General features: G+C 56.8%; 1 protein-coding gene across 1 annotated transcript in view; it reads right to left on the bottom strand.

Moving 5' to 3' along the window:
• Nucleotides 1-9,571: 9,571 nt before the first annotated feature.
• ZNF516 (zinc finger protein 516) overlaps nt 9,572-23,820 on the bottom strand; it is a 106,975-nt gene continuing 92,726 nt past the window's right edge. Inside the window, exons 3-4 of the mRNA XM_080821991.1 lie at nt 22,319-23,761; nt 9,572-9,787 (exon numbers count right to left, since the gene is read on the bottom strand). Of these exons, the coding sequence (XP_080678117.1) occupies nt 9,771-9,787; nt 22,319-23,761 (1,460 nt within the window). The 3' untranslated portion in view covers nt 9,572-9,770. The remainder of the gene's footprint in view (nt 9,788-22,318; nt 23,762-23,820) is intronic.

Below are 23,820 nucleotides of genomic sequence, written 5' to 3'. Positions count from 1 at the left end.
AGCATGGCCATCTCCTACAGGATCCCTGGATGGCCGGCACTCAAAGCCTCTGAGGGCATGAACGCAGCCCCCAAGGTCGCTGGGGCACCCTCGCTCCCTCATCCCCTTGGCCCCTCGGACAGCCTGTGTCAGCGTGTACTGCCCATCTCGCCCCACAGCGGCTGCTCTCTCCATGGCCCACCGCTGAGCAGAAGCACATCCAGAAAACAGCCACACCTGATGCTCCACGGCCATGTGCACAGAAGCCCCCCAGGAGCTGCACCCAGTCTCCCCTGGGATAGCCCAGCCTTTCCCGTCCTTGATAACAAACAAAAAAGCCTTTTTCCAGAGTCTGCCACTGTTGCTGAATGACCAAGAACCATCTGAAGCGGTTTGGTTAACTTACAAGCCCTCGAAAGAGCTAGCTCACTTCCATGTGAAATGTGCAGAAATTAGTTAACCTTCTCCCTTGAACAGCCCTGTGAGGAGCCTGAGGACGGACTGCGTCACAGCGGCAAACCCGACGGCAGGCCGGCAGACCGAAAATGCGGATCGAAGCCCCGAGACTGTTCACTGCGTGTTCCTGGAGTGGTTTCTGTCTACAGAGAGTACAATCAGCTCTTCCTTAATTATCGTTTAATAATACTGCTAATAGAATACATCGTTTCATTAAGAGTGTGATCAGCTCGCTTTTATTAGTGTTAACCTTTGTGGCTACAAGGAATCCAGCTATCTTTGGCTCAAAAAACTTTGTGAGCACAGGAAAACGACCCACTTTTAAGTGTGTCAAATAAGCAGTGGAAATTTCCTGATTCACAAGGGCAATACCAGCTTTTTTTAAAAAGCTGGTACATAGAGACCCTGTTACTTAATGACGATTTTATAGAACTGGAAAAACACTGCTATGTAAATTGCTTGGAAGTAATTCTAGCTCGTGTTTATGAATCACATTAAAGGCTAGAGAATGCAGCCATAACGCCATTTGGCGCGGTAAGAGGAGGAGGGACACAGGACTGAGATGGGTCATCCCTGCACAGCTGTGGGAACTGAGGCACGCACTGTTGGGTACGGGCTGAAGAACCAAACACTGGGGCTCCACCAGGGGACCTGGCTTTAAGGCAGCCCAACCTCTCTGCCTGCCAACAACTCGGCTCAGGGGGAGAGGCGGAGGGGACCTACTGACTTCCAAACGTCACGCTACCTGCGGTGAGGGGATCCCAGGATGCTGCAGGGGACCCAGAGAAGCAGGTGCCCACCCGGGGGGTGGGACCGGAGATACAGGAAGAGAGGGTGGGCCCGGCACAGGCTTCCTTAGGGGTGGGAGGAGGTCTTGGAGGAAAGACCGCAAAGAATGTACCCAAGAGCCGGGCACCTTCAGGAAATGCTAGTCACTTGGTATTACAGGAGGCTTTGCGTGATGGCACGCAAAGGAATTCAGCCTTTTTCTCAAGGATATAGAAAATTACTGGTGAGTTCAATCGGGAGAGTAGAAAGATCTCACATGCATTCCAGAAGATTCCTATGGTGGCCACAGAGGGAGAGTAAATTGGAGGGGAGGTGATCCAAGGCAGAACGACCAAGGACATCGTCCCAGGGCTCAGAGAATAGTGCGGGGGAGACGGTCTGTGGATTCGACAAGTGTGTGACGGAGAGAGAGAAAAGTTAGGACAACCCACTTATTTTTGGCACGGTGACCAGCCGGCAGGTGGCTATACCATTTACTGAGACGGATTTGTAGGAGGAAGGCCTGAGAGGAGAAAGGGAGCCTGTGAAGTCCCCGTACCCAATTTCCGGCTGAGCCCAGGGTGGCGGAGGCTCCCAGGGCACAACGTTCACCTTCACTGCCCAGGCAGGAGGCCTGCGTCCCAACCCTCGGTGGGTCCAGGGTAAGAGACGCACGGAGGAGCGGGATGCTGGCCAGGAAGACCAGGGTCGCCAGGGCGGGAAACCAAGTGCAGAGGTGGGGGGGGGGGTCGATTGAAGAAGAAATCCCACGGAAGCATCACGGAGTGCAAGGAACGCAACATTCCTGTTTTGTTTTTTGAAAACACATCACTCAGAGATCAAGTATTTACATCGCAAGTATCAGGATGTCTGGGAATTTCTTGAAATATTCCAAGAGAAAACAACCATAATAACAAAGTGAGCTATAGCAACAAATTTGGCGAAATGTTGTACGTTTTATGAAAAATGTACGTGTGTGTTTTCCAAAGGACATTTGAATAACACGTAGAATAAAAGGGAAAAAAAATCATGATTCTCAACCAAAAAGGTCCCTCATAATCTTAACAGGAGACAATGCAATGAAGTCGGTGATGGTCTTCAAAGCTAGAATGGGGAACAGTGCAGAGACCGTGAAGCACCTTTTTTGGAAGACCGGCCTTAAAGGGCAGGACAGGACATACGGAAGGGAAAGGAAAGAGAGGACCAAAGGACCGAAGGCGGTGGGGTTTGGGGCAGCAGTGGTGGGGAATAGGATGTCTCGAGCATGAAGGAAAGAACCAATAGAGAAGGAAAGACCAAATCTGGGAGAAACTGGCCACTGGATGCCTGTGTTCCACCTCGGACACACCGCAAGTCCTACCCAGGTTCTCAGAAATCCCAATCCGTGTTTTCCTCCCTCCGTGTTAGTTCGTAACTTCCGGGAAGTCCACCAAGAGACTCTTTGACCCGGAAAGAAGAGCTCAGGCGTCCGGAGTGTCTGGTTCTGATCCGGTGGTGGTCGCCTGCCTGCCTGTTGAACACAGGGGCTACTGTCTGCACCCCTTAGTTGCAGGATCGCCACCGTGGTCCACGGGGTAACGGGGGTCTCAGCGCTCCAGAAAGCGGGAACAGGTCTCACAGAGATCATCACTGTTACTCACCCGGAGGCGCCACGCCGAGGCAGAACAACAGTAGCGGGCGCGCCCACGGGCCCGGACCCCAGCGGTGTGTCCGCAAGCTACTGCTTGTGTCACTTTGAGCACGGTGCCCTTCTGGAACCTTCTGTGTTTTTACCCTTAAACTAGACTAAATGATGCTGGCTTTGAAGAGCGCGGGGAGACTTGCCATAAGGAATGGCCGTTCCCAGCCCAGAGCCTGTCCTTTCAGACGTCTGCTGTTCCTTGGTTCTGAATCTACCTCTCCAGACCGAACCAGATCCCACTGAGACCACTCACCGTGCCAAAGTGCTGACCCAGGTCCTTCTCAACCCTGTTCTGCCTCGGGCTAAGGCCTCCCTCAGTCAACCGCTGGCTTCTCCAGTTCCTCGAACTCGCGCGGTGGCCGATCAGTGACTCGGCGCAGACACGCAGTACCCGGGGGCGCGCGGGCCGTCCTGCTGGTGCTGGCCTTTGTCACGGCATCTTGCCCACGGAGACCCCCTGCTGCTCTCTCCGCCTGACGCCTCACTTGGAATTAATGTTCTCAAGCAATACCTGGCAATGACGTCGGTCCCTGTCCTCTATCCAATCTGACAATTCAAAGTATGTTCTGAAGGTACGGTGGGTATTTCCCAGAATACTCCTCTTTGGCTTTTCATCACTGAAATTCCCGTGTCACCCTTCTCTCCCACATTGAAATCTGCGTGGAGGCTATCCAAGTCCACTAAGGTTTGAGATCAGATGCCAATTTTAATTCTAAGTCATCCCCCCCACCGTTTCATAAAATTGTTTCAAAAGTTTCAGGTCGGTGCCCCTGGGTCGTGGTGACGCGGAAGCATCTGGCTGGTTTAGAAGATCCTTGTCCTCCCTCCCCCGCCCAGTGGGCTCCTGCCTCCTCCACCCATGCCCCACAGCCCTGACGTGCCCAGCGTCAGGTCAGCTCCGGGATGTCCCCCCTCCCGCTGCAGGACGCAGCCAAGGGCAGGCTCGCGTCGCCCGGCACTCCCGCCCGGCACTCCCACCCAGCACTCCCACCCGGCACCTGGGGCTGCGCTTTGCGTGGCAGGAGCCCCGGACTTGGGGATGGATTTATAAAGTCAGAAACGTCCCGTACCATTTCTACAATTTTAAGGCAGTCTGAAATCTTTGGATGAGACGGGCACGCTCTTCTGGTTCCAATTTGCTTCGCTGTGCCTCCCGCCGCTGAGAACGGCTCCGAGGTGCGAAGTCCTCATAGGTCTTCACTTACGCCTTCTCCGGTCCGTCTCCAAGACCTCACAACCACTCACCTGAGCTGCGCGAAGGTTTTCTTCTTTAAAAGATGCCCCCTCTGCTTTCCATTCCTTGTCCCCTGTCCTGCACGTGTTCTAGTTCACCGCACCTTAAAAAGTCATTTCCCGAACTGAAATGAGCACATCAGGAGACACAGTGAAGCCCCAGGTCAGGTGCGACAACGTTTCTCCCACCCTGAACACGGATCCTCCACTGACAAATCCGGGTCCAGAGAAAGGCGAGATTCCTCGTCCCCTCTGAAACTCAGAATGTTGGCCACGCACTCGGGGGTCATTCTGAGGCCCCCCGTAGAGACCCGGCCTCCCATCAGGAGAGGCCTTGGGAAGAGACTCCCCATACTAGCTTCTTCTGTTGGAGAAAAGGAAAAAAGACAGCGTTCTCATTACAATCTTCATTTCACTCTCTCCTCTTCCCTCAGAGGAACCCGGAGGGTGTGCCACCCGATGTCCCCTGCTGCCAGGTCCCCATGGCCCTTCCCCAGCCACGAAGCCCCGCCACGGCTTCGTGTGTCCACGGGGAGGGACTCTCCAAGAACTCGTCACGCAGGCCGAGACCAGAGCACGTCCCATTTTCCTTTAATCACTCTGCCAATCTCTTGAATGAGAACTCACCTTTTCAAAGTTCAGACGGGGAACACGAACGGCCCAGATGAGAGAAGCGCACGTTGTTTCCAAACAGCGAGAAATCAGATGCAGGGCAAGAAGGTGCCGTCACAAACGGCGGGATTTGTTTCTCAAGCGCGTGTGTTCTGCGTGGTGTGGGGGGGTGTGCGCGCACGCGTGTGTGTGAAGCATGGACACGCCCAGTCCCTGCCTCCAAGGTGCTACGTGGCAGATTACAGAGCAGGAAACAGTCAGTGGCCGTCTTCCGCCATCTTCTCCCAGTGGCCAAGGAGCCCCCAGCCCGCGGCTGTCTGCTATCTGGTGACCAGCAGGGAGACAGAAGGAAAGCACCCTCCTGGAGAAAGCCCAGGGCCGGGGAAGGTGTCTGTCCCCGCGTGAACTTAGGAGCTCCCACGCCCGTGTCCTCTGGAAGGAAGTCCCTGCATCAGGGGGCACAGGGAGGTCTGGGCCAGGATTTCTGCCGGGTACCAGCACGGACTGTCAGTTCCCACCTCTCTTTACTGCCAGTGGAGACACAGTTATACCTTCTAACTTCAAAACACTTCTCTGCTTTTTAAATTGAAGTTCCCTGAGTGCCTTGGAACCCCCAAGTTCTTGATACCGTCATTTCATCTGACTCGGGCTCGCTCTGTGTCCGTCCCGTGCGCGCTGCGTGGCTTGGGCGGCGGGAGTAGGAATGGTGTGTGCGTTTGGTGCGGGAACAGAGAGATGCGCCGTGGGAGAGAACGAGAACTGTGTGGTCACCTTCCAAAACAAAGAAGCAGTGTGTGTGCCCTGGGTCTGCAAAAAATTTAAAAAAACAAAAACAAAAACAAAAACACAACACTCTGGCCATCCTGACATGGTTTTAGATGAATTATCTTGGGAGTCACGCTAAAACCCTTCTGCTTATAGAAAGAACTCTACACTTTGCTTTGTGTTCTGCCAACAAAAACAGAAAACCACAGATCGAGACGAAGGTTAGGCACCTCCTGGGACCAGGGAAGAAGGTCTTAACGAGTCTCAGCAACTCCAACATCTTTTTATTGATTTCAAATTCCAATAGAATGAATATGTTTTATCTAAATATTTTTTTCACATAACTGAAACATTGAATTATTTTTTCAGAAATAGAGTTAAATACATCCATCTAGTTACAAATTCTAATATAAAGAGTACAAAATATAATGTTATAAACTGTATTTAAAAGAAAAAGAAATACAAACTCTATGGTCTTTTGCATTTTACTGCCTCGGAGTGTAATTAGCGCAGTGGATGAAAAATGAATCCCCCTCGGTCCCGTCCCACGGGCGTGCGGGGGCCCGGCCTGCACCAAAACCACCTCTGGGAGGCCTGGCCGTGGTTCCCTTTCACTCCGTGGACAGAAGGCTCCGTACCCGGAGCTCAGCGACGAGAGACAAACACGGCCCCACTCGCTCGGCGCCACTGACACCCCTCGGGGCTTGGGGGTGAGCATGTTGGCTTTAAAGCAGGGGCTGGTAAAGGGAATCTGGGGACGAGAATCCTGGAGGCGCAGTGTCTTTGGGGCACAGACTGACACCTGTCATCGCTTCGGGATCCAGGCAACACCCGTCCCGCGGGCACCGAGCGCTCTGGCTGTCGCGCTCTCAGCCAGCGGCTCCCCGTCCGCGCCACACTCGAGACCGTGCCCGTCCGAAAGCGGGGCTCGCTTACCAACTGCTGTGCACGGGCCCTTGTTCCGGATGTTTCCGGAACGTTACGTGACCTGTGACAGAGCGGCCACGTCTGAACGTGGCTCCGGACACAGGGCAAAAGCCACGTCCCTCACCCGGCGCCGTGGCGGCGGGTCAGGACTACCGCGAGCCGCTTCCCGGGCGCGCTTCTCAGGAAACCGGTCGGTGTCTTTCTTGATTTCGAAAATAAATATCAGAGGAACCTCTCCGAGTATTTTATACTTTTCGAAACTAGAAAGGCAAAATCCCCGAGCCCTGCAGGTCTGTGCTGCATTCGGACCGGCGGGAGACGGAGCCGTCGGAGAGGCCGAGGGACCCTCCCGGAGCAGGCGGCGGAGCGGCCGAGGCGGGCTGCGTCCTGCAAGGGGCCGGCGGCGGACGCTCCGGAGAACTGACGCTGTGTTCCTCGAATTAAGGAGTATGAGTGAGTGACCTGAAACGCTCCTACCAGCTCATCGTCATTCTGTGTGACCGGACTTGGACAATGAGGAAAGACGTGAGCGGGGAGGAGCAGAGGGCGAGGACCGCCAGACCGACAGCCGCCCCGGAGCAGCGAGGGCGCCGGCGGGGCGAGGAGACACACGGAGAAGCTGCGGTGTAGACAACCAAACCCTTTATTGTCTAAGTTACATCAGACGCCAACACTGTAAAAATCCTGTTAGGAAACAAGGAAACAGCAGGTCGGTAGAGGTAGTAGAAAGAGTCTGTAACAGTCAGAAGACGGCTTACAGGAGAGATCACGTGGAAATTATCGTTCGGAAAAAAGCGAATCAAAACATACTGGCTAAATAAATAAGAAAACACAAATCATATTAAATACTATGGTCAAACAGACAACAACGCATGAACAGACCCAACAATACTGATGACCAGTGGGAGAAGGAAGCCACAGTCCGGCCCCAGACGGCGTGGCTCGGAGGGCGGCCTCCTCCCCTGCTCCGTTCCGCGGACGCCGCCTTCTGCGCCGGGCCGGGCACGCGCTGCCGCAAGCGGACTCGGGCTGCGCGCTCGGCCCGCGGGACCCGGCGCACACCCCTCTCGCCACCAGGCCATTCCGGCCGCCCGCGGGGCTCCGGGGTGGGGGTGGGGGGGCGCTTCCGAAACAGGAAGAACGGACAGGACAGCTCTGTGTCACTTTGGGGACAGAACTGCTTTTAATCGCTAGAACACAGAGAAAGACAGGACCGGGTCAGGGGCCCCTGTGCGTCCTGACCTGTCACTGTTCACTTTCAGCCGAGAAAATGAAAGCCGGAACTTATCACTGTGGGGAAACTACCGAAATGATCAAACAGAAGTCAACAGAAAGGCATTCTGACGTCTAACAGAGGAATGTGTCTCTGCAACTTTGCTCCAAATACAGAAACAGTCGATCGCAGCTGCTCGATACAATCGGCGTGAACGTTCCTAATTACACCAACACAACAGATCGTTCCGGTACAGACCTGGTGTAAGAGGATCAGGAAAAAGGGAGCGAACACATCGCGTGCACACACATCCGTGTGTGTACATCCATCCGTGAAGAGGAGCTACCCAGTTACATCCCACCGTTTGCAAGTGTTGCAAAGTAACCGGAACCTCAAGTAACTTAAATTCAGCAACAAGTAGAATCCAGAACCAAACATTAACTAATAGCAACATCAACAGTAATAATAATATAATAATAATTCAACAAATCATTAGAACAGGAAAACCACACTTCAGGGTTTGTGTCTGTGCGCGCGCACAAGTTTAAACAGATCTTTGTATCAGAAGCCCATTTTCTACAAAAAACTGCGCTGATCCATTACTGTATTAAGTAAACTGTTGCTCTCACCAGTATTAAAGGTTAGGATAATTTCTGTACATGTAAAATTATTGCTTTTTTGAAAAATATATTTAGCATGCTCGTTTTTAATCCATTTCCTGCCTTTACAAAATGTCACAATTAAAAAAAACCTAGTAAAGCTTTTGCAAAAAATTTCACAGAACATTGTCATTCAAGGCAGCAGTAACTTTTGATAATGCATAAAATCATATGTGCAAAAATCTGAAACTCTCAGAAACATTACCATCGCACACAGTGCCACGGTAACACGAAAAGAAAATATTTATATCTGTGGAATACAATTTTAGCTGCGTACACTGCACGGTTTAAGATCCTTTGTTATGGGCCTTAACCCCCCACCACAAAAACTTGCATTTCCGGGACCGAGGAAGAGGTATATGAAGTTGTCCCCACCCAGGGGCCAGGGGACCTCCACGCTCCGGGAATGAAGGGACTCATCCCACGGAGGTCCCCGGGCCCGAGAAGAAAAGACACCTAACTAGGTGGGCTGGTGGCCGGGACAGATGGGAGGGAGGGGGGGAGCACAGGTTTCCAGAGCACCAGGGCCCCCAGATCTGCTCAGGGGTGCTCCCGCCATCGCTAAAACGGGTCTAGACCGGGGCGGGGGGGTTCAGTGGCTAGAGAATTTACGGGCAGTCTTCCTTGGGGAGCAGTCCGCAGAGTGTAGCCCTGTTACAAAAAGGTCCTGAGAATAAACAAAGAAGCCTGCTTGTCTTAGTGTTCAACTAGCTCTTTTCCGAAGCGAATACAAGCACTCCCGTGGGTGCGTGTCCCCCGCAGGCTCGCTGAGCACAAAGGACGGGAAGGACGGAAAGAGCAAACGGGAAACGCCCACGGCCCCCGAAGGCCACCAGTTAGGACCAAGCCGCGGCCCCACGCCACCGAGCCTGCTGTCCGCAGTGCCCGGCGCTCCCTCCTTCCTCTCTCTCGTGGACGACTTTAAACACCCCCTACGACACAGACGGGCAGTGGCACTAACGCTCCGCCAGCCGCCGCCGCCCCACCACGTGTCCTGACATTACCCGACCGTCCTCTGAGCGTCGGCAGCTCTGGCCGGCGCCCGGATCTTCAGTCTCTCCGACGCGCACAAGAATCGCTCTCCAGTGTCTCAAACGTGTCTCCGGCAACACAGAGGCCTGTGCTCCGAGCGTACCTGCCAACAGCACTGTTGCTGGAAAGAAAATAGGGGACGGTGGTCGATGAGCCCAGAGCTGCCCAGAGTATGCACACGTGACCCTGGAGGAGACCATCTTCGCGGGCTCTGACCCATTTCCCAAGGCGCAGAAGCACCTCCCTTCGGCCCGCGCTCCAGCACGGCCGCTCCGGGGTCGGGCCATCCGGTCGGGGCTGCTGCAGCTGCTGCTCCACGGGGGGTCGGGGTCACGGCCGGGACGTCCATGGGGCGCTGCGGACGGCTGTCACGGGGCACCAGGGTACGCCGGCAACGAGTCTCTAGGTTCCCTTTCTGAGAGGCACTGTCTGGACGGGATTGGGGTCAGAACGGTCTCTCCCCTAGATGAGAGAAAGCAGACAACAGAGAAGCTCATTTCTGCCTTTTGGTGTCTAAGTGCATTTCCCCTATTAATGTCCTTATCAACACGCAACAGCACCAGGACCTTCAGCAGCAACCGCGTCAGGGGGGGCGGAGACCCCTGACTGCTGCGGGAACTCCCTCTGCTCTAGCAGGAGAGACTTTAAACGGGCCTTCCTGCTCTACGGGGGCAGCGTTAGACAATCACTTGCAAGGATACAGAGAGGATCCTTAGCCTTCTCTGTTTCACATACAAGAAGGCAAACAAGTGTCCAGACCCGCCCTGGAAGTTACAAGGTGGCAAGATGGAATTGGGGGAGGATTCCCAAAACAAGGAGAATTTGGTAGCACAACGCGGATTTACAGGTGAGTGATAGTTCCACAAGAAGGCTGAGTTTGGGGCCATACAGACAGTCAAAAAAGGAACAGCTCTCACACAGGTCCGTCGGAACCGAGAGTGCTTCCACCGATTCCCATAGATAACCACCACGTTGGGAAAACAGAAGGGGTACGCTAAAGTCAAGCGCACCGCGAGATAAAAATGGGAATACGTGTGAGCCCGCGGCTTTCAGAGAAGGCTCTCAAATGACATTCGAAGCATCGCTGTTTGAACAATGGAGTTTACCATCCGAGGACAAAAAGAGCAGGGCGAGATTAATCTTACTTAACTGCATTAACCTTCAGCTAAAGTCCTGACGAAGTGAGACCGATCACTTGACGTTAACATGCACACGTACGCCACACACTCACGCGCAATTCTCACTGGTTTCCAGCTGTGCCTCCGGGAACCCCAGAAATCCTGGGGGGAGGGGCTGGCTGACACCGTGCATTAAGTGCTTCTCTTTAGTCAAGTTTCTGAAAGCTCCTACGTAAAACCAGCCCCACATTCATGACGTCCATCAATCAACACTGAAGGAGGCCCGAAGATACTGGACAAAAGTTCTGCGGGGGCTGGGGCGGGCACAGTGGCACAGGCAGGAGTTTATCCGACGCGTAACCGTAACTCCACGTCCTCGGGTAGACCGCGCATTCCCCACAGTGAGCGGAGAGCGAGGTTTTACATTTTTGCACAGCGACCTCACGCCACGGAGATTCATTAACAGGGCACTTTCCAAACTGCTTCTAGATACATTCAAGAAAGGAAAATGGCCTTCGTGTTTGCCAAGAGAGAAATGAGTTATTGTCAGTGGTTAGGTGAACAGCCTGGAAGTCTCCCCAGAGTGACTGTATGTAGCAAGCAAACTCGCTGGCGATTCTGAACAGTGTCCACTCTGCACACGCGACAGCGACGGCGCCCCTGACCGCTGCCCGCACCTCTCTTCCTTGGGGCCAGAATACACAAACTTGACGGGGCAGATTAGAGAGGGGACAGGAGGATACGCCTCCCTCCATGAAGGACAGACGTTTTGAATTGCAAAGCTCAGAAAGTTTTAAAAATGATTCAGAAGGACTGCAAAATCTGGTAACCCTAACCACCAGGTTGTTAAGTTCAGTCCATAAATCTAGACACAGAAATGCCTATTTTTGCTTTGAAATTGAAGCAATATGTTCAAACAGCATCTCATTCTTCAAGGGAGTCATCAACATTTTATTCCTCAATTCAGCGACCTACAGGCTTTTTGGGAAATGAAAGAAATTCATCTGAGAAATCAGCACAAGGGAAATGCAGCCTCGGAGGGAGTCACAGAAATACGCACGCGCACACCTGGATTTTGAGTGCACACAGGCTGCTTTCTCCCCCTTACAAGACAGAATACTCAGAAGATGAGAAACACGTTTTTAGAAGATTTGTGGGTTTTCTGCTGCTCTGTGAATTGTGGGCTTTTCAGTAACAGTAACACTAAAGAAAATAATTATCTTCCTTAATGCACTTCAATGTTCTAGGGACGGATACTGACTTCCGGAACTTCATGAGGTCTACTTTGTCTCCCTTTTGTCTTTATAAGGTAAGGCGATGCACGTGTACTGCTGTGGGGGAGAGGGGTGATGACATAACACCCTCCCAGGACACAGGCGAACCTGTCGGCCTTCAGAGGGAGGGGGACGCGACTAGCGTCTGATACACGTATGCGGTGCTCTAGGCCTGACGAGGTCACACGCAGCACCTTCCTCATCGCGACCTCCACTCGCTGCGCCGTGGGCAAGGGGCGGCTCTCAGGACCGCGTGTCCCTTTAGACAAACCACGTGTCGTGTTCACAACTTCTCATAGTACGTTCGACTTAAGAGACAGGTGGATGACGTGTTTTGAGGTGTCTGTTTGGTTTTACCAATACAGAAGCTGCTTCGAGACCTGAGCGGGACTTTGGAATCCGACGTGTGATGCTGAGACTCTAACAGTGACCGGAAACTGGACCGGGCCGGCTCCGTGAATCTCCATCACCCGCATCATAATATCCATAGCTAAATCGGAGATAGATTAGGCCCCCATTTATTTTTTCATTTCCCCTTATTTTGATTAATGGAATTATTTCTCTAGCTTAACTACTTTAAAATAACATTTAGAATAATAAGAAATGAACTATTAATCATGGTCTTTAAATTTTGGCAAGAAGTCCAAACACACTGGGAACACCAGATTTCGTATTTCAGCAAAAGTCAGTCTGGTCTTTTAAATCCAAAATCCAGGGGGTTGCAGGGAGAGAGGGTCCATTTTTCTCGGTTCTAAATATCATTTCAATTTCTAACGTTCAACCACATAACAGAAAAAACAATTTCTTCACAACACACACACAAAGCCACCTAGAACTTCTCCCCCCTAACACCCCTAGGACAATGATACCCATACTTCAGCCTATTATTTTTTAAAAAATGTTCTTCCTGATGATGAATACTGGTGATTACTAGAAACTAAACATTTACTCAGTCATGCTAAATCTATGACAAAGCATCTTGGAAACGACAACATGCATGAAGCCCTCCTTTCATTTAGAATTTCGCTTCGAGCATCAGCTACCCTCACGACTGGACTTGGGTGCGCATACGACAAGCACGAACAGCGGGGCCTTCATTCCTGAGGGTGGGGACAATCCGCCCAGAGCCGTGGCCATGCCTCATGCGTGACGACGCTCCTCCCCTCCAGCACCCACGTCCTGCAAGAGTAGACACCTGCAGAACAGACACCGTGACCACAAGCCTCCTTCTAGAAGCTCAACCACTGAATCCACACCTGTAACTTGTAAGGGTTCAGCGACCCTGTCCGCTCCAGCTGTGGGAGGAACGCCTGCTGACCAGCGCACGTACGGAGAAGAGAGTGCCGCCCCAACACACAACTGAAGAGAATCACTTCACTTCTCGAAGTTTCTTTCGTTCTGACCTAACAGAAGCAGATCCATTTTGGCTCTGGGCCTGCACCCCGTGCCTGATGGACTGTCTCACTCGGAGACCCGGGACATCACGATCTGTCCGAATTAGCTAACACACAGACTCTGGATGCTAATTCGGCAGAGTCAGAGGGCTGCTGTGTGGTCGCTGGTGTGACACGGCAGAGAACCGGGGCCCCGGGTCTCGGCGACAAAAGGCACAGTGCCGGGCTCTGGCACAGCCAGGGGATGCCCAGGAAAGAGAACGGCCATCGGGGCCGGTTGGCTCACTCAGTCTGCGAGCGGCGTCCTGCCGCCACGTGTGTGCGTGCCTGGATCCCCAGTGGTCACGGCAGGCAGCGGCAGCTTCATCCCAGAACGTGTGTGTGGCCCACGGTATCTTCATGGCGAGGGTACGACGTGCTCCTGGGGTTACCACAGATGCGGGCACCGGCACAAAGTCACACGCCCCAGGCGGGGGGTGGGGGGCAGCTTCCTACTCAGGACCCCAAGGTCTCAACAGTTCGAAAGCAGACCTCGCTTGCTCTCTCAAATAAATAAAACTTTAAAAAAAAAGAAAAAGCTACTTTAAATGTAACAAAGGACAAGAAGCACGACCAGGGGTCGTGACCTTCCCCGAGGAATTAAGCAAACCAGCGGCTCCACTGGGAGGGGCAGGCGATCCAGCACAAAGTCAGGGTCACAGGCCTGAGCGAGCGCGTCCCACGGTTGGACAGAGGGACAGCGGACCCACGGACGACCTGGCTCCGAGACAGAACGGCAGCTTAGAGCACGTAACGTGCATCCCTGCGGACAGGAAGCTCACGGGTCAGTCGGTACAAAACTGCAGAACTTCAGTCCAAGGCCCAGAGAAACATAATCGCGTCTTTTCTCGGTCATAGTCAAGCATGGGTACCAACTGTTCCGAGACCCCAACGTAAGTACCGTAACAAAGACACAGCGTGAGACACAGCCTGTGACGAGGCTCGCTGACCCGCCTGTCCCTGCGACAGGGGCACCCTGTGACAGGAGGCGGAGCGGAAGGAGCGTGGCACCGACACCCGACGCGCGAGCCCGAAGAACCTCGCCGAGCTCCTGGTGGGTCCGCCGGGCGTTGGCCGCGCCACCCAACACTCTCCGCAGGAAGCCACGCCCTAGGGAGATGCAACGGGTCGCCCGAGGGCCGCGGACACTCTGCCCCAACACCAGCTGTGACCTCCACGCGCACTCTCCAGCCGCGGCGCAACCGTGTTACCACGTCCCGCAAACACGCCACAGCGAGTCCCGCCGGGAGGGCGTCTACACCCGTGGGAAACGATGGCGCCCGCGAACCCCATCTGAGGCCACGTCTGGGCGGAGATCTGTTAACTCCACATCCGGAGAGACGTTACTTACGTCCGAAACGGTCACAGCACCGCCAAGTAACTTCTTTCTATGCTAAAACAGCCAGTTTCGTGGACAGAGAGAAACCACTGACTGGAAGACACGACCACACAACAGGGCGTTCAGTCGGTGACGTGAAGAACAGGCTTTTTAGCAACCAGCAGACGTTCTGAAATCGCAGTAAGACACAAGCACAAAGTGCAGGACAGGCGGCTCCGGGCAAAGGTCCACCCTGTGAGGCAGTGGCCGCTTCCCTTCTCGAGAGACACACCGGGAGGCCGCCCAGCTTCCCACAGTGCCACCGCCACTGTCCCCACCCTCGGCAGCCAAGAGTACCGCGGACGGTGACGCTGGTCGGATGGGACCCCCAAGCGTGCGCTGACCCCGCGACAGGGCCCGGACGCTTGCCCGGGCCGCAGAGACACCGCTCCCGTTACAAAGGGGACAGCGAGCAGCTACAGAATCCCGTCAGAAAGCGAGAATGTCAGTGGAAAGTGCCCGTGGGAGGAGAGGGCACAGGGATGTTCTGTGAGGGGACAGGAGCGGGGAGAGCCCTTAGCCCAGGAAGACCTGCAAGGCCACTGAGGACGGTGTGTGCCCCGCAACAGGAGCTCGCAACGAACCCCCCCAATGGCGCGGCACGCCATGGGGACGCTGAGCGGTGAACACATGCAGGCCACACACACCGGGCCACACACAGCAGGCACGCGTGCCCACGGTGCCCGTGCACGGCAGCTGCGCCAGTGAGTGTGTCAGGCAGGGAACCAGATCCTGGCACAGACACAGCCGTTTGCGCCACAGCCCGCCCGGCGCTTCTCACGGAGGAGGACCAACACACCAGGACAAAGAAAGATGACAAAACTCATTCCCGAACAAACCTGTGCAAAAACACCCCGGGTGAGAGGAGTCTCTGGCATGGGGAGGCACAGCCATGCCCGGACCCACAGCAGGACCGAGAGCCACTGCGCACACCTGCCCGCCGCATCCTTGTCGCTCAGGGCCGCGACGGCCATCGGGCTTTGTCGAGCACCCCAGGCTGACCTGTGGGGGCGGCCCCCACCAAAGCATGCGGTCCTGTACGCTTCTGGGGAGGGGCAAACCACCGGGGGCGGCCGCCCTGAGCGCCAGGCGCCCTCTTCCCGCGGCCACAGTAAAGCCCGACGTCCGGTTAACCCGAAGACCGGCTTGTTCGGGGGCGTCTGTGGAGGGGGCGTGGGTTCGTTCAGCACCTCGGGGGTCATTACTCCAGCACCACTGTGGGAACACGGGGTGCGCTAGTGCAGGCGCGAGCCAGCCCCGACACGACACCGCGCCAAGCAAGGCCATTACAGACAAAGCACTTGCACAAAAAATATGCCAGCGCCTAGCCTGTGGCTGGAAAATACCAATTTCCACCCACACTTACTGTAAGGGATGGGGCCGGGGGGAGACGCCCGGGGCCACGGCTCTTTCTACTTCAGACCCCGCTGCTGAAAAAAGCCGTCGCCGGCAGCATTTATTACCGGCGTCTGTGTGCAGGGACCCTCCTCCTGCGTTACCCACCGTGTGGCCTCTGTCACCGTGCATCCCGCCGGCCGCTGCACGCGTGCTCCCGTTCCCACACAGAGCCCTCGCCACCCCCACCCCGCCAGCTCCCCGCCCCGCGCATGGCTCTCGGCCCGCACTGTTGCGGGCAAGCTCGGCCCACACAGGCCAAGGGCTTCCGCCACCGGCACAGACCGGTGCGGGCGTCCCCGGGGACACTGTGCCACAGCCAGTCAGCGTCCGTGAGGACAGCCCCCGCAGCGCATGTCACGCAGACAGGGCACGGTGACTGGGGCACGCTCTGGTGGCGGCAGGGCTCATTAGCATGTCCGCTGCTGAGGACTGCACTCTAATTAAAATGGGGCATTTGCACACAGGCTCATCTCTAATGAAAGCACACGGCGGCGTCGGATGCGCAGGGAAGACCACTCTGGCGGCTGGGGGAGTCCGGGTTGCGGAGCCTCTTGGGGGCTCACAAGCCCGTGGCTGGGGAGGCTCAGCTCCCCAGCACCCCCCAGGTCCGTGGCTGGCCCAGGCTCGGCGGCGGGCGGGGTACCTGGGTGGGCGCGCGTGTGGGCGGTGCAAGCGCTTCCCACACTCCACACACAAGGAGTCTCCTCGGCGGGCCCGTGTCCACAGCGGCCCCGGGCGGCGGCGGCCCTGGGCGGAGCAGGGGGGAAGCAGCAGGGGGCGGCGAGAGGAAAACATCACCACTCTGTCTAACGGGGTGACGGGAGCACCTGCCGGCCTGGGGGCGACCAGGGCCCCTCCCCCCAGGCTCCGCCAACAGCCGGCACACCTGAGACGGTGAGGGAGCGTCGATCGCGGTGACCCGAAACCCGCACCGCGGCCCGGGGTGGCGGTGGGGGGGCAACTGGAAACCGTCCCATCACTGGGCAGTCGGGGCGGCTCTGTGGGGACGGCCGGGTGCAGGGGCGGGGAGGCCGCGGCCTGGCCACCAGTCCCCACCACGCCCCCAACACCGCCCAGGCGCCCGGCTCCTTACCTGTGTGTCCGCACACCCTCCGGGGCACAGACGGAAGACCAGGGAGTCGGACCAGGTAGGAGGCCCCGGCCCCGTGCTCCCGTCGGTGAGAACGGCGGAGCAGATGGCCCTCACCGACCGGCACCTGGCCTGCTCTGGGGCGTCCTTCTGAAGAAAGGCTAAGGCTCACGTAAGGGGGGCGGCTCCAGAGGCCTCCCCCAAGCCCCACTCTCACTGCCGGGCTCAACCGTCACTCAGCGGAAACACAGCACAGAAACACCAACCAGAGCACGTTCTGCCTGGAGCAACGCATTTAAGTGAGGCTCACGGAGCTGAGTGTGTCCCTGACATCGGATCCTGGACTGTAAATGGCAAATAGAAAGGATGACAAAGTCTCTGTCAAAGCAGCTGAAACCCAATTCTGGTCCGAATTCAGCGTACGTCCACAGATCAAAAGAATATAAAATTGCTTCTACACTGCAGACAGCGTATGGACACAATCATCCGAAACACGCATGTGCTGTAAGGCAGAACTCGTCCGAATCCTCGAACATGCGTCTTAGCGAAATGGCAGAACTTGCCCACAAGGCCCTCCATTTCCCACTGCCTCATTCAGGAGCACCAAAGACTAGTAAGACCCGTTTTAACCCACACCCGTGCCACTGTCCCCGATGAGACAGCAGGACTGAGGTGGACAGGGCGCTCAGGCACTGAACGGGGAAAGCACACTCAGCCAGGGTCCTTGGGCGCGGGCCTCTCACCGCTGCCGTGTGCGTCCCCAAGCACTGCGGGGACAGGAGGCCTAGCAGCCTCCCCACGACGGCTGTGCACGTCCCGGGCCCCATACCACCTGGTTCTGAGCACACATTCCCAGCGTGGCGGCTTCTGCTGACAGCTACCTAATCACGTCTTTAAGGAATATCTTTCCTTCCTCTGAGTCTGACCTGGGAAGATCTCAACTTCTAAAGCATTTCTGTTGCCTGTTGAAGCGCGACCCAGGCTCATCCTACGAGAACCTCCCTGGCAATCACCTGGGCCGTGCGGGTTCTCCCGGGGGTACGGGATGGCTCACCCATGTGGATTCTAGAGGTGCCCACGCGGGATACTTGCTAAGGACCCTGAGAAAACACGGCACTTGCGTCTTCACACACCACGTCGTTTCGGCAGTTTCCTAAGAACTCCTTCAGCTGCCTGTTTCCCATCCAAAGCGGCAGCAGAAAAACGTTAGCACTTCCGTTCAGCGAACCGCACTGCCTTGAATTAAGGATGCGCCAGCACGTCCACGCACGCACACGGACACACACACGCTGTTCTCCTGTACATTTTGCCGCATCGTTTTCTCGTTACTCTTCGAGAAAAGACCCTTGCCCTTCATGGTCAATAATATCGTGCCCAAGCTACCCCAGAACCCCGAGCTCCTCATAAAGGTTATAACGTCATTTGAGCCGAAGACTGCCTGGGGAGCGAAGCGTTCCGACACTCTGACCCGGACACCAGAGCGGCGCGGCAAGGAGGCCCGGTGAAGGGCGGGGCCCTCCCGGGGCAGGCGCTGACTCCGCTCCCCAGCCCCGCACGCTAACGTGACCCCATCACGCCGCAACACACGTGCCCGTCCGCAAGGGGAAGAGGAGCCTGGACACCTACGGGGACCCCACACGGAGCCCAGCAAAGGAAACACACACCTCGCATCACCGTCACGTCAAGTGTCCGTGGAGTGGCAGCGTGGTTGGACGGGACGCTCCCCTGCATGGCCTTGGACATGTCTCGGACTTGTCCCTGGACAAGGAACTCTGTCAAGTCCCAACAACAGAGACCTTATGTTTCATTCTATCTAAAATAATCTCATCCTATTACCTTCAAGTTTTATTCTAAAGTCCATATTCTCACCTAACATAGGCTGACCACAAAGCGTGAAAACCCAGGTAAGGTATTTTTCTATTCCATCAACAGAACAGTCCTACTCTATGGATGGAAGTTTCCAGACTTGCCAGTCACACAGAGCAGACCGTGTGTTTCAGGCTTCAAGGGTGGTGGTCAGAGTCCCTCCAGGAAGTGACAGTCGTCACGCCACAGAACATCCTTCCTGCCTTGGCAGGGCCTCCCCACGAACGTCATTCCGTCACAACACGTGGGGAGACGGCCTCGGAGAACTCTCCGCCCCGACGTCTGGAAGGACCCGATGTCTCCGAGGCACCGCCAGATGGCAGGGCCTCTGTGTGAGCAGAACACGAGCCCTGACAGAGTCACACTGACCCCCACAAGCATCGCACGTGGCACGGACGGCCACTCTTCTCAGAAGGTTCCCTTCGGCAGCCTCTGCCTCCTCCACAACGGCGCGAGGCCGGGAGGTATGTTCGTTCCCGCAGCCCGTGTGGAGGAGTTGAGACCTTTACTCCATAGGGATGCCCCCAAGAGGAGGCTCACATCCGATCCGAGAGGAGGTGCATCCGACCACGGAATGGGAGCTGATCAACATGGGCAGACCCATCCAGTGGCGCAGGCCAGAAAGATGACTTGGAACCGAGAGGAACTTAATTTTCCAGATTTGTGATGTGAAATTCAACTGCGTATCACACCAAAGCCATGGACGCGTGGCCAGCGGAAGACAAAAACCTCAGGAATCCGCGTCAGTGGCACCTTCAGAAATGCATCAGGGCTGCGATCTGGGGGCCACTCGCACCTGCCGGCGGCACAATGGCAAAGGGCCTCCCTACAGGAACCATCAGCCCCCCACTCACCTCTCAGCCAAGCCACGCCTGCCATGTTTCCTTCCTATGCAACACCTCAAGGGCCATCCAGAAACATCCCAAGAAGGAGAAAGGAACCAGCAAAGGCCCTGGAGGGGCGGCCACAGATGGGACACGTGGGCAGGGCGCAGACAAGCCGAGGCATTCGAGGAGTCCACAGGGGTTCCCACGGGACAGCCCAGGCCCGGCCCAGAGCCCAAGGAGGGCCACGGAGGGGAGGGCCATGCAGGGGGCGTCCCATCCAACCACAAAGCCACCACACGGACACCAGCCAAGTGACCGAGAGAAACCAATCTCTGCTCTTCCCTAAACCCGGGAAACCATGGTTCTAGAAACACACTTAGTATATTACAGCCGAAAAGTTTAGGATCTGCCCTTAAGGAACCCAAGTCAGAGTGAATTTAAACACCCTAAATGCCCTTAATACACCTTAATACACAGGGCTGTATGTCCGTGTTTACACGGGCAGAGGACCCAAGAGAAGCACACGTGCGTGAGGCATGATTGAGCATTTCTCACATGTAGAAGGTAAGTATGGAACCTCTCTTAAAACACACGCACGCACACACACTAAACCGTGAGAACCATTTACAATTTTTAAGGAAAAGGAGAACGTTTCCGGCTACTGCACACTGCCAAGCTGTCATTTGAAATTCTCAAACCCTGAACTTGAAACTGACTTCTGCTTTTTGGGGGGAGAAGCAACCACAGCACCGTCGCACGGGCAGCGCGACGGCCGTCACCGAGGCGGGTCGCCACTCACCGGGGGTGAGCTGGAGGTCGCGGGCTACGCGACACGTCCCAGGTCTGGGCGCTAAGCAGAAGCCACTGACACAGTGACAGGCGTCCCGGGTCTGGGCGCCCAAGGCCACGGTCAGCGGAAGGAGTGGACAGCGGGTCACGGCTGCCGGGCACACGGGTACCCACGGAAACTCGCCCATCGTCGGCTGCCTATGACTTCTCGGCTTTCAGACCCACGGAAACCAAACCTAGAGCGACATGGCTGCCCTCAGGTCTAAAGGGCGCCCACGTACCGTGACTCGTCTCCCAGCAAATAATCTGCCCGCCCGGAAACGTCCCTGGGACCGCGCAAAACTCACTGAACTAACTGAAACCCGAACATGTGAACACGCCAGGCCATGTGCCAGCTGCCTTCTACCACCCGCCGCGGCCTGGCGCCGCACCCCCAGCCCGAAGGGAGGCGTCGCAGACACGGGGCATTCCAGCCTTGTCCTCCGCACCTCGGCGGCGGGGAGTCTCAGCGGCCTCCAGGCTTCCGTGCCTTTAGCTTCATTCTAGAAAGTTCCCAAGAAGCACGGGCTCTGAGTGAAAAGGAACAGACACCAGCCTCAAATAAGGACCCCGCGGGCAAAATCTCTGAGACTGTCGCACCCCTGGTGTTTCCCACCTTAGTGTTTCCCCAGGAGCCAAAGGCACCGCTCGCCACGCCAGGACGGCTCCAGCGTGCCCAAGGAGCCGGCCGGTTCCGAAGTCCCTGCGAATGTAGGGAGAGACCCGCCTTCTCGGCGAGGCACCCGCGGCCACACCACGGATGTGGGGCACCTCACCGTTCACCCAACTTCCACCAAACCGTGAACCACGTTCCCCAAAAGTGCCTCCCACTTGCTGGAATTTGAGGGGCCCCATCTCAAAGGTCACTTTTGACGGTGACCTACTGTAGCGACAGGCGCGTGAACGATTCAGTTCAGAGAAGGGCAATGACGAGAGCGAGCACCGCAGGGGTCTCCATCTGCTTGGTCTTTGGTTTTTCACAGCAAATCCTTCGATCTCCTAGTGTTCTGTTAAGGAAGAGCCACCCACAATTCACGCCCAAGGAGGAGGGCATCCTGTCCGGCGTGTGCCTTCCCTCGCGGGTCCTCGCAACAAGGTGTCAACACCCAGACACCAGCAGAAAAGGAAAATGGCCACTAAAGGTGTCTTTTCTCAAACTGCGGCACAAGCCAGTCCCCCAGACGTCCTACGGGACATTCATAGTCCACAGGCTTTGCTCACTAACACCACTGAACTACATGCTTTTAAATGACGTACGTACAGAAACAAAACAGTTGCTTCTTCAAATGAACCTTCCTGCCTATTCAGAGAAAAGGGACCACGAACATCTACTGATCCTATGTTTAAACTGACAAAGGAAGGGGCACCCAGCCGGCTCCGTCAGGAGAGCATGGGACTCCTGGTCTTGGGGCACGAGTTTGACCCCTATGCTGGGCAAAGATCTTACCTAAAAAATAAAAAATAAAAATAAAAAAACAAAGGACGTGAGGGGCGTCAAGGCTGCCCGCTCCTGTGAGACATCAGCATTCCCGAATTAACAGCCCCAGGAGGGAAGGCCTGCGGGGCCAGCAGGCTCCCGTCCCAGCCCTGGGCACCCGAACCCTGGCGGGTAGAGCTGGGGGGCAGGAGGGGTGCAGGGGCCCCAAGCTCTCTGCTTGGTGCTCAGATGCACAGCGAGCCGGCAGGCAGCTGCCCAACCTTGTGGGGAGAGGCTGCTCGTGGGGCCTGAGGAGGACCGTCGTGCCACGCTCGCGGGGCAGGGTGGGGGCCGCTCGTCTTACCTCTGTGCTCGAGTGCAGGGCCACTGGCACCCCAGCTCTGGTAGAGAGAAGCGAAGTCCTTTGGAATGTACGTCTTAAAGACACTGAGGATGTCCAGGCGTTTCTCGCGGCCGTCCGATGCGGGCTCCGGCTTGCTGGCCTGCACGGCCGCGCTCCCCCTGGGGCCCGCTCCGCAGCTGGTGGGCAGCCGCAGCTCCTGGCCAGCCTTGGAGGGGGGCTCGCGGGGAGGTAGAGGGGGGCCCCCGTCGCTTTTCCCATGCGGCACACCCTGAGGCTGAGGGCTGAATTTGGCTTTCGGAGGGTCCGGGGCACTGTGCTTCTGTGGGGGGCCGAGGCTGGCCCCCGTGGGAGGGATGACATATTTGTCCCCCGGCCTGCTACCTGTGGGGGGCTGGGCTCCTGCTCGGGTGATGACGGAGGGCGTGGGGGTGGCACTTCGGCTGAAGCCACCGCCGCCTGCCACGGGCCCCGCTCTCGGGCCGGCCTCCTGCCTGGGCTTCGGCAAGGACGGCTGCGCGGGGGCGCCGTGCGGCTCGGGGCCGTGGCCGGCTTTGGCCTGTCGGGGCCCGTCAGGGCCGGCCACCCAAAGCGCACAAGGGCCCCCGGAGAGGCTGTCCTTGCTCTTAGGCAGGCCGGCGGCTCTCGTGGCCACGCCCAGGGGCGAGGGGCCGCCTTTAGGCCCCGGCGCCCCACCTGGCACCTGAGTGCGTGTGAACCTGGCGATGGGCAGCGGCTGGCACTCTTTGCCCCCGAGGGCAGGTGGGGGGCCCGTGCGTCCGCTCCGGGCAAGGAAAACCAAGTTGTTCCTGATGCTCCTGTAGCCATTGGGCTGGATCCACTGGGGGGCCACGGAGCTGCAGCTGACCCTGTGCCAGACACGCTCGTGCATCCACAGGACCTCGGGGTAGTAGGTCTTGTGACTGCAGTAAGGACACGGGTGGACGGCCAGCGCAGCCTGCAGGGACGAGGCCAGTTCCTTGTGGCTGGGATCATCCCGGCTCGACCTCTCGCTGAGGTCCAGGGGGGCCAGGTCTGGGGCCGGCCCCCTCCGGCCCCCTGCAGCGTGCTCCTTCACGTGCAAATCAGACGGCTTCTCCTTCAGGGGCTGAGCCCCGCTCCCGGACAAGAGCGGCAGGTCGGCTCCTTCGGGAAAAGTCGGATCTGAACGTGAAGGGAAGTCGGCGGCGTCCCTGGAGACCGCAACCTCCTGCTCCGGGTGAAAGGCCGGCATCCTGACGCCCACGGAAACCCGGGGCCGCTCTGCTCTCCTGGACGCGTCTCGGCTCCTGTTCCCGAGGGCGGACGCAGAGGCCGCGCTCCCCACTCCGGGCTCCCCGGTGTCGGTGTGCGACGCGGCAGTCCCGGGCGCGCGACCCTGGTCTCCGCTGGCGAGCGCGGTCGAGGCTGCCTCTTCAGAAAAGCGGAAGTGGAGAGGCTTTCCCCCTGGAGGGTCAGAACGTAAAACGTGAAGTTACCACTTCTCATCAGAACAGAAGAGGCAC

Source organism: Martes martes (assembly GCF_963455335.1).
Source record: "Martes martes genome assembly, chromosome: 13".
Classification (NCBI taxonomy): domain Eukaryota; kingdom Metazoa; phylum Chordata; class Mammalia; order Carnivora; family Mustelidae; genus Martes; species Martes martes.
Note: the sequence above shows the minus strand (reverse complement) of the source record. Positions and strands in the feature narration are given on the sequence as shown.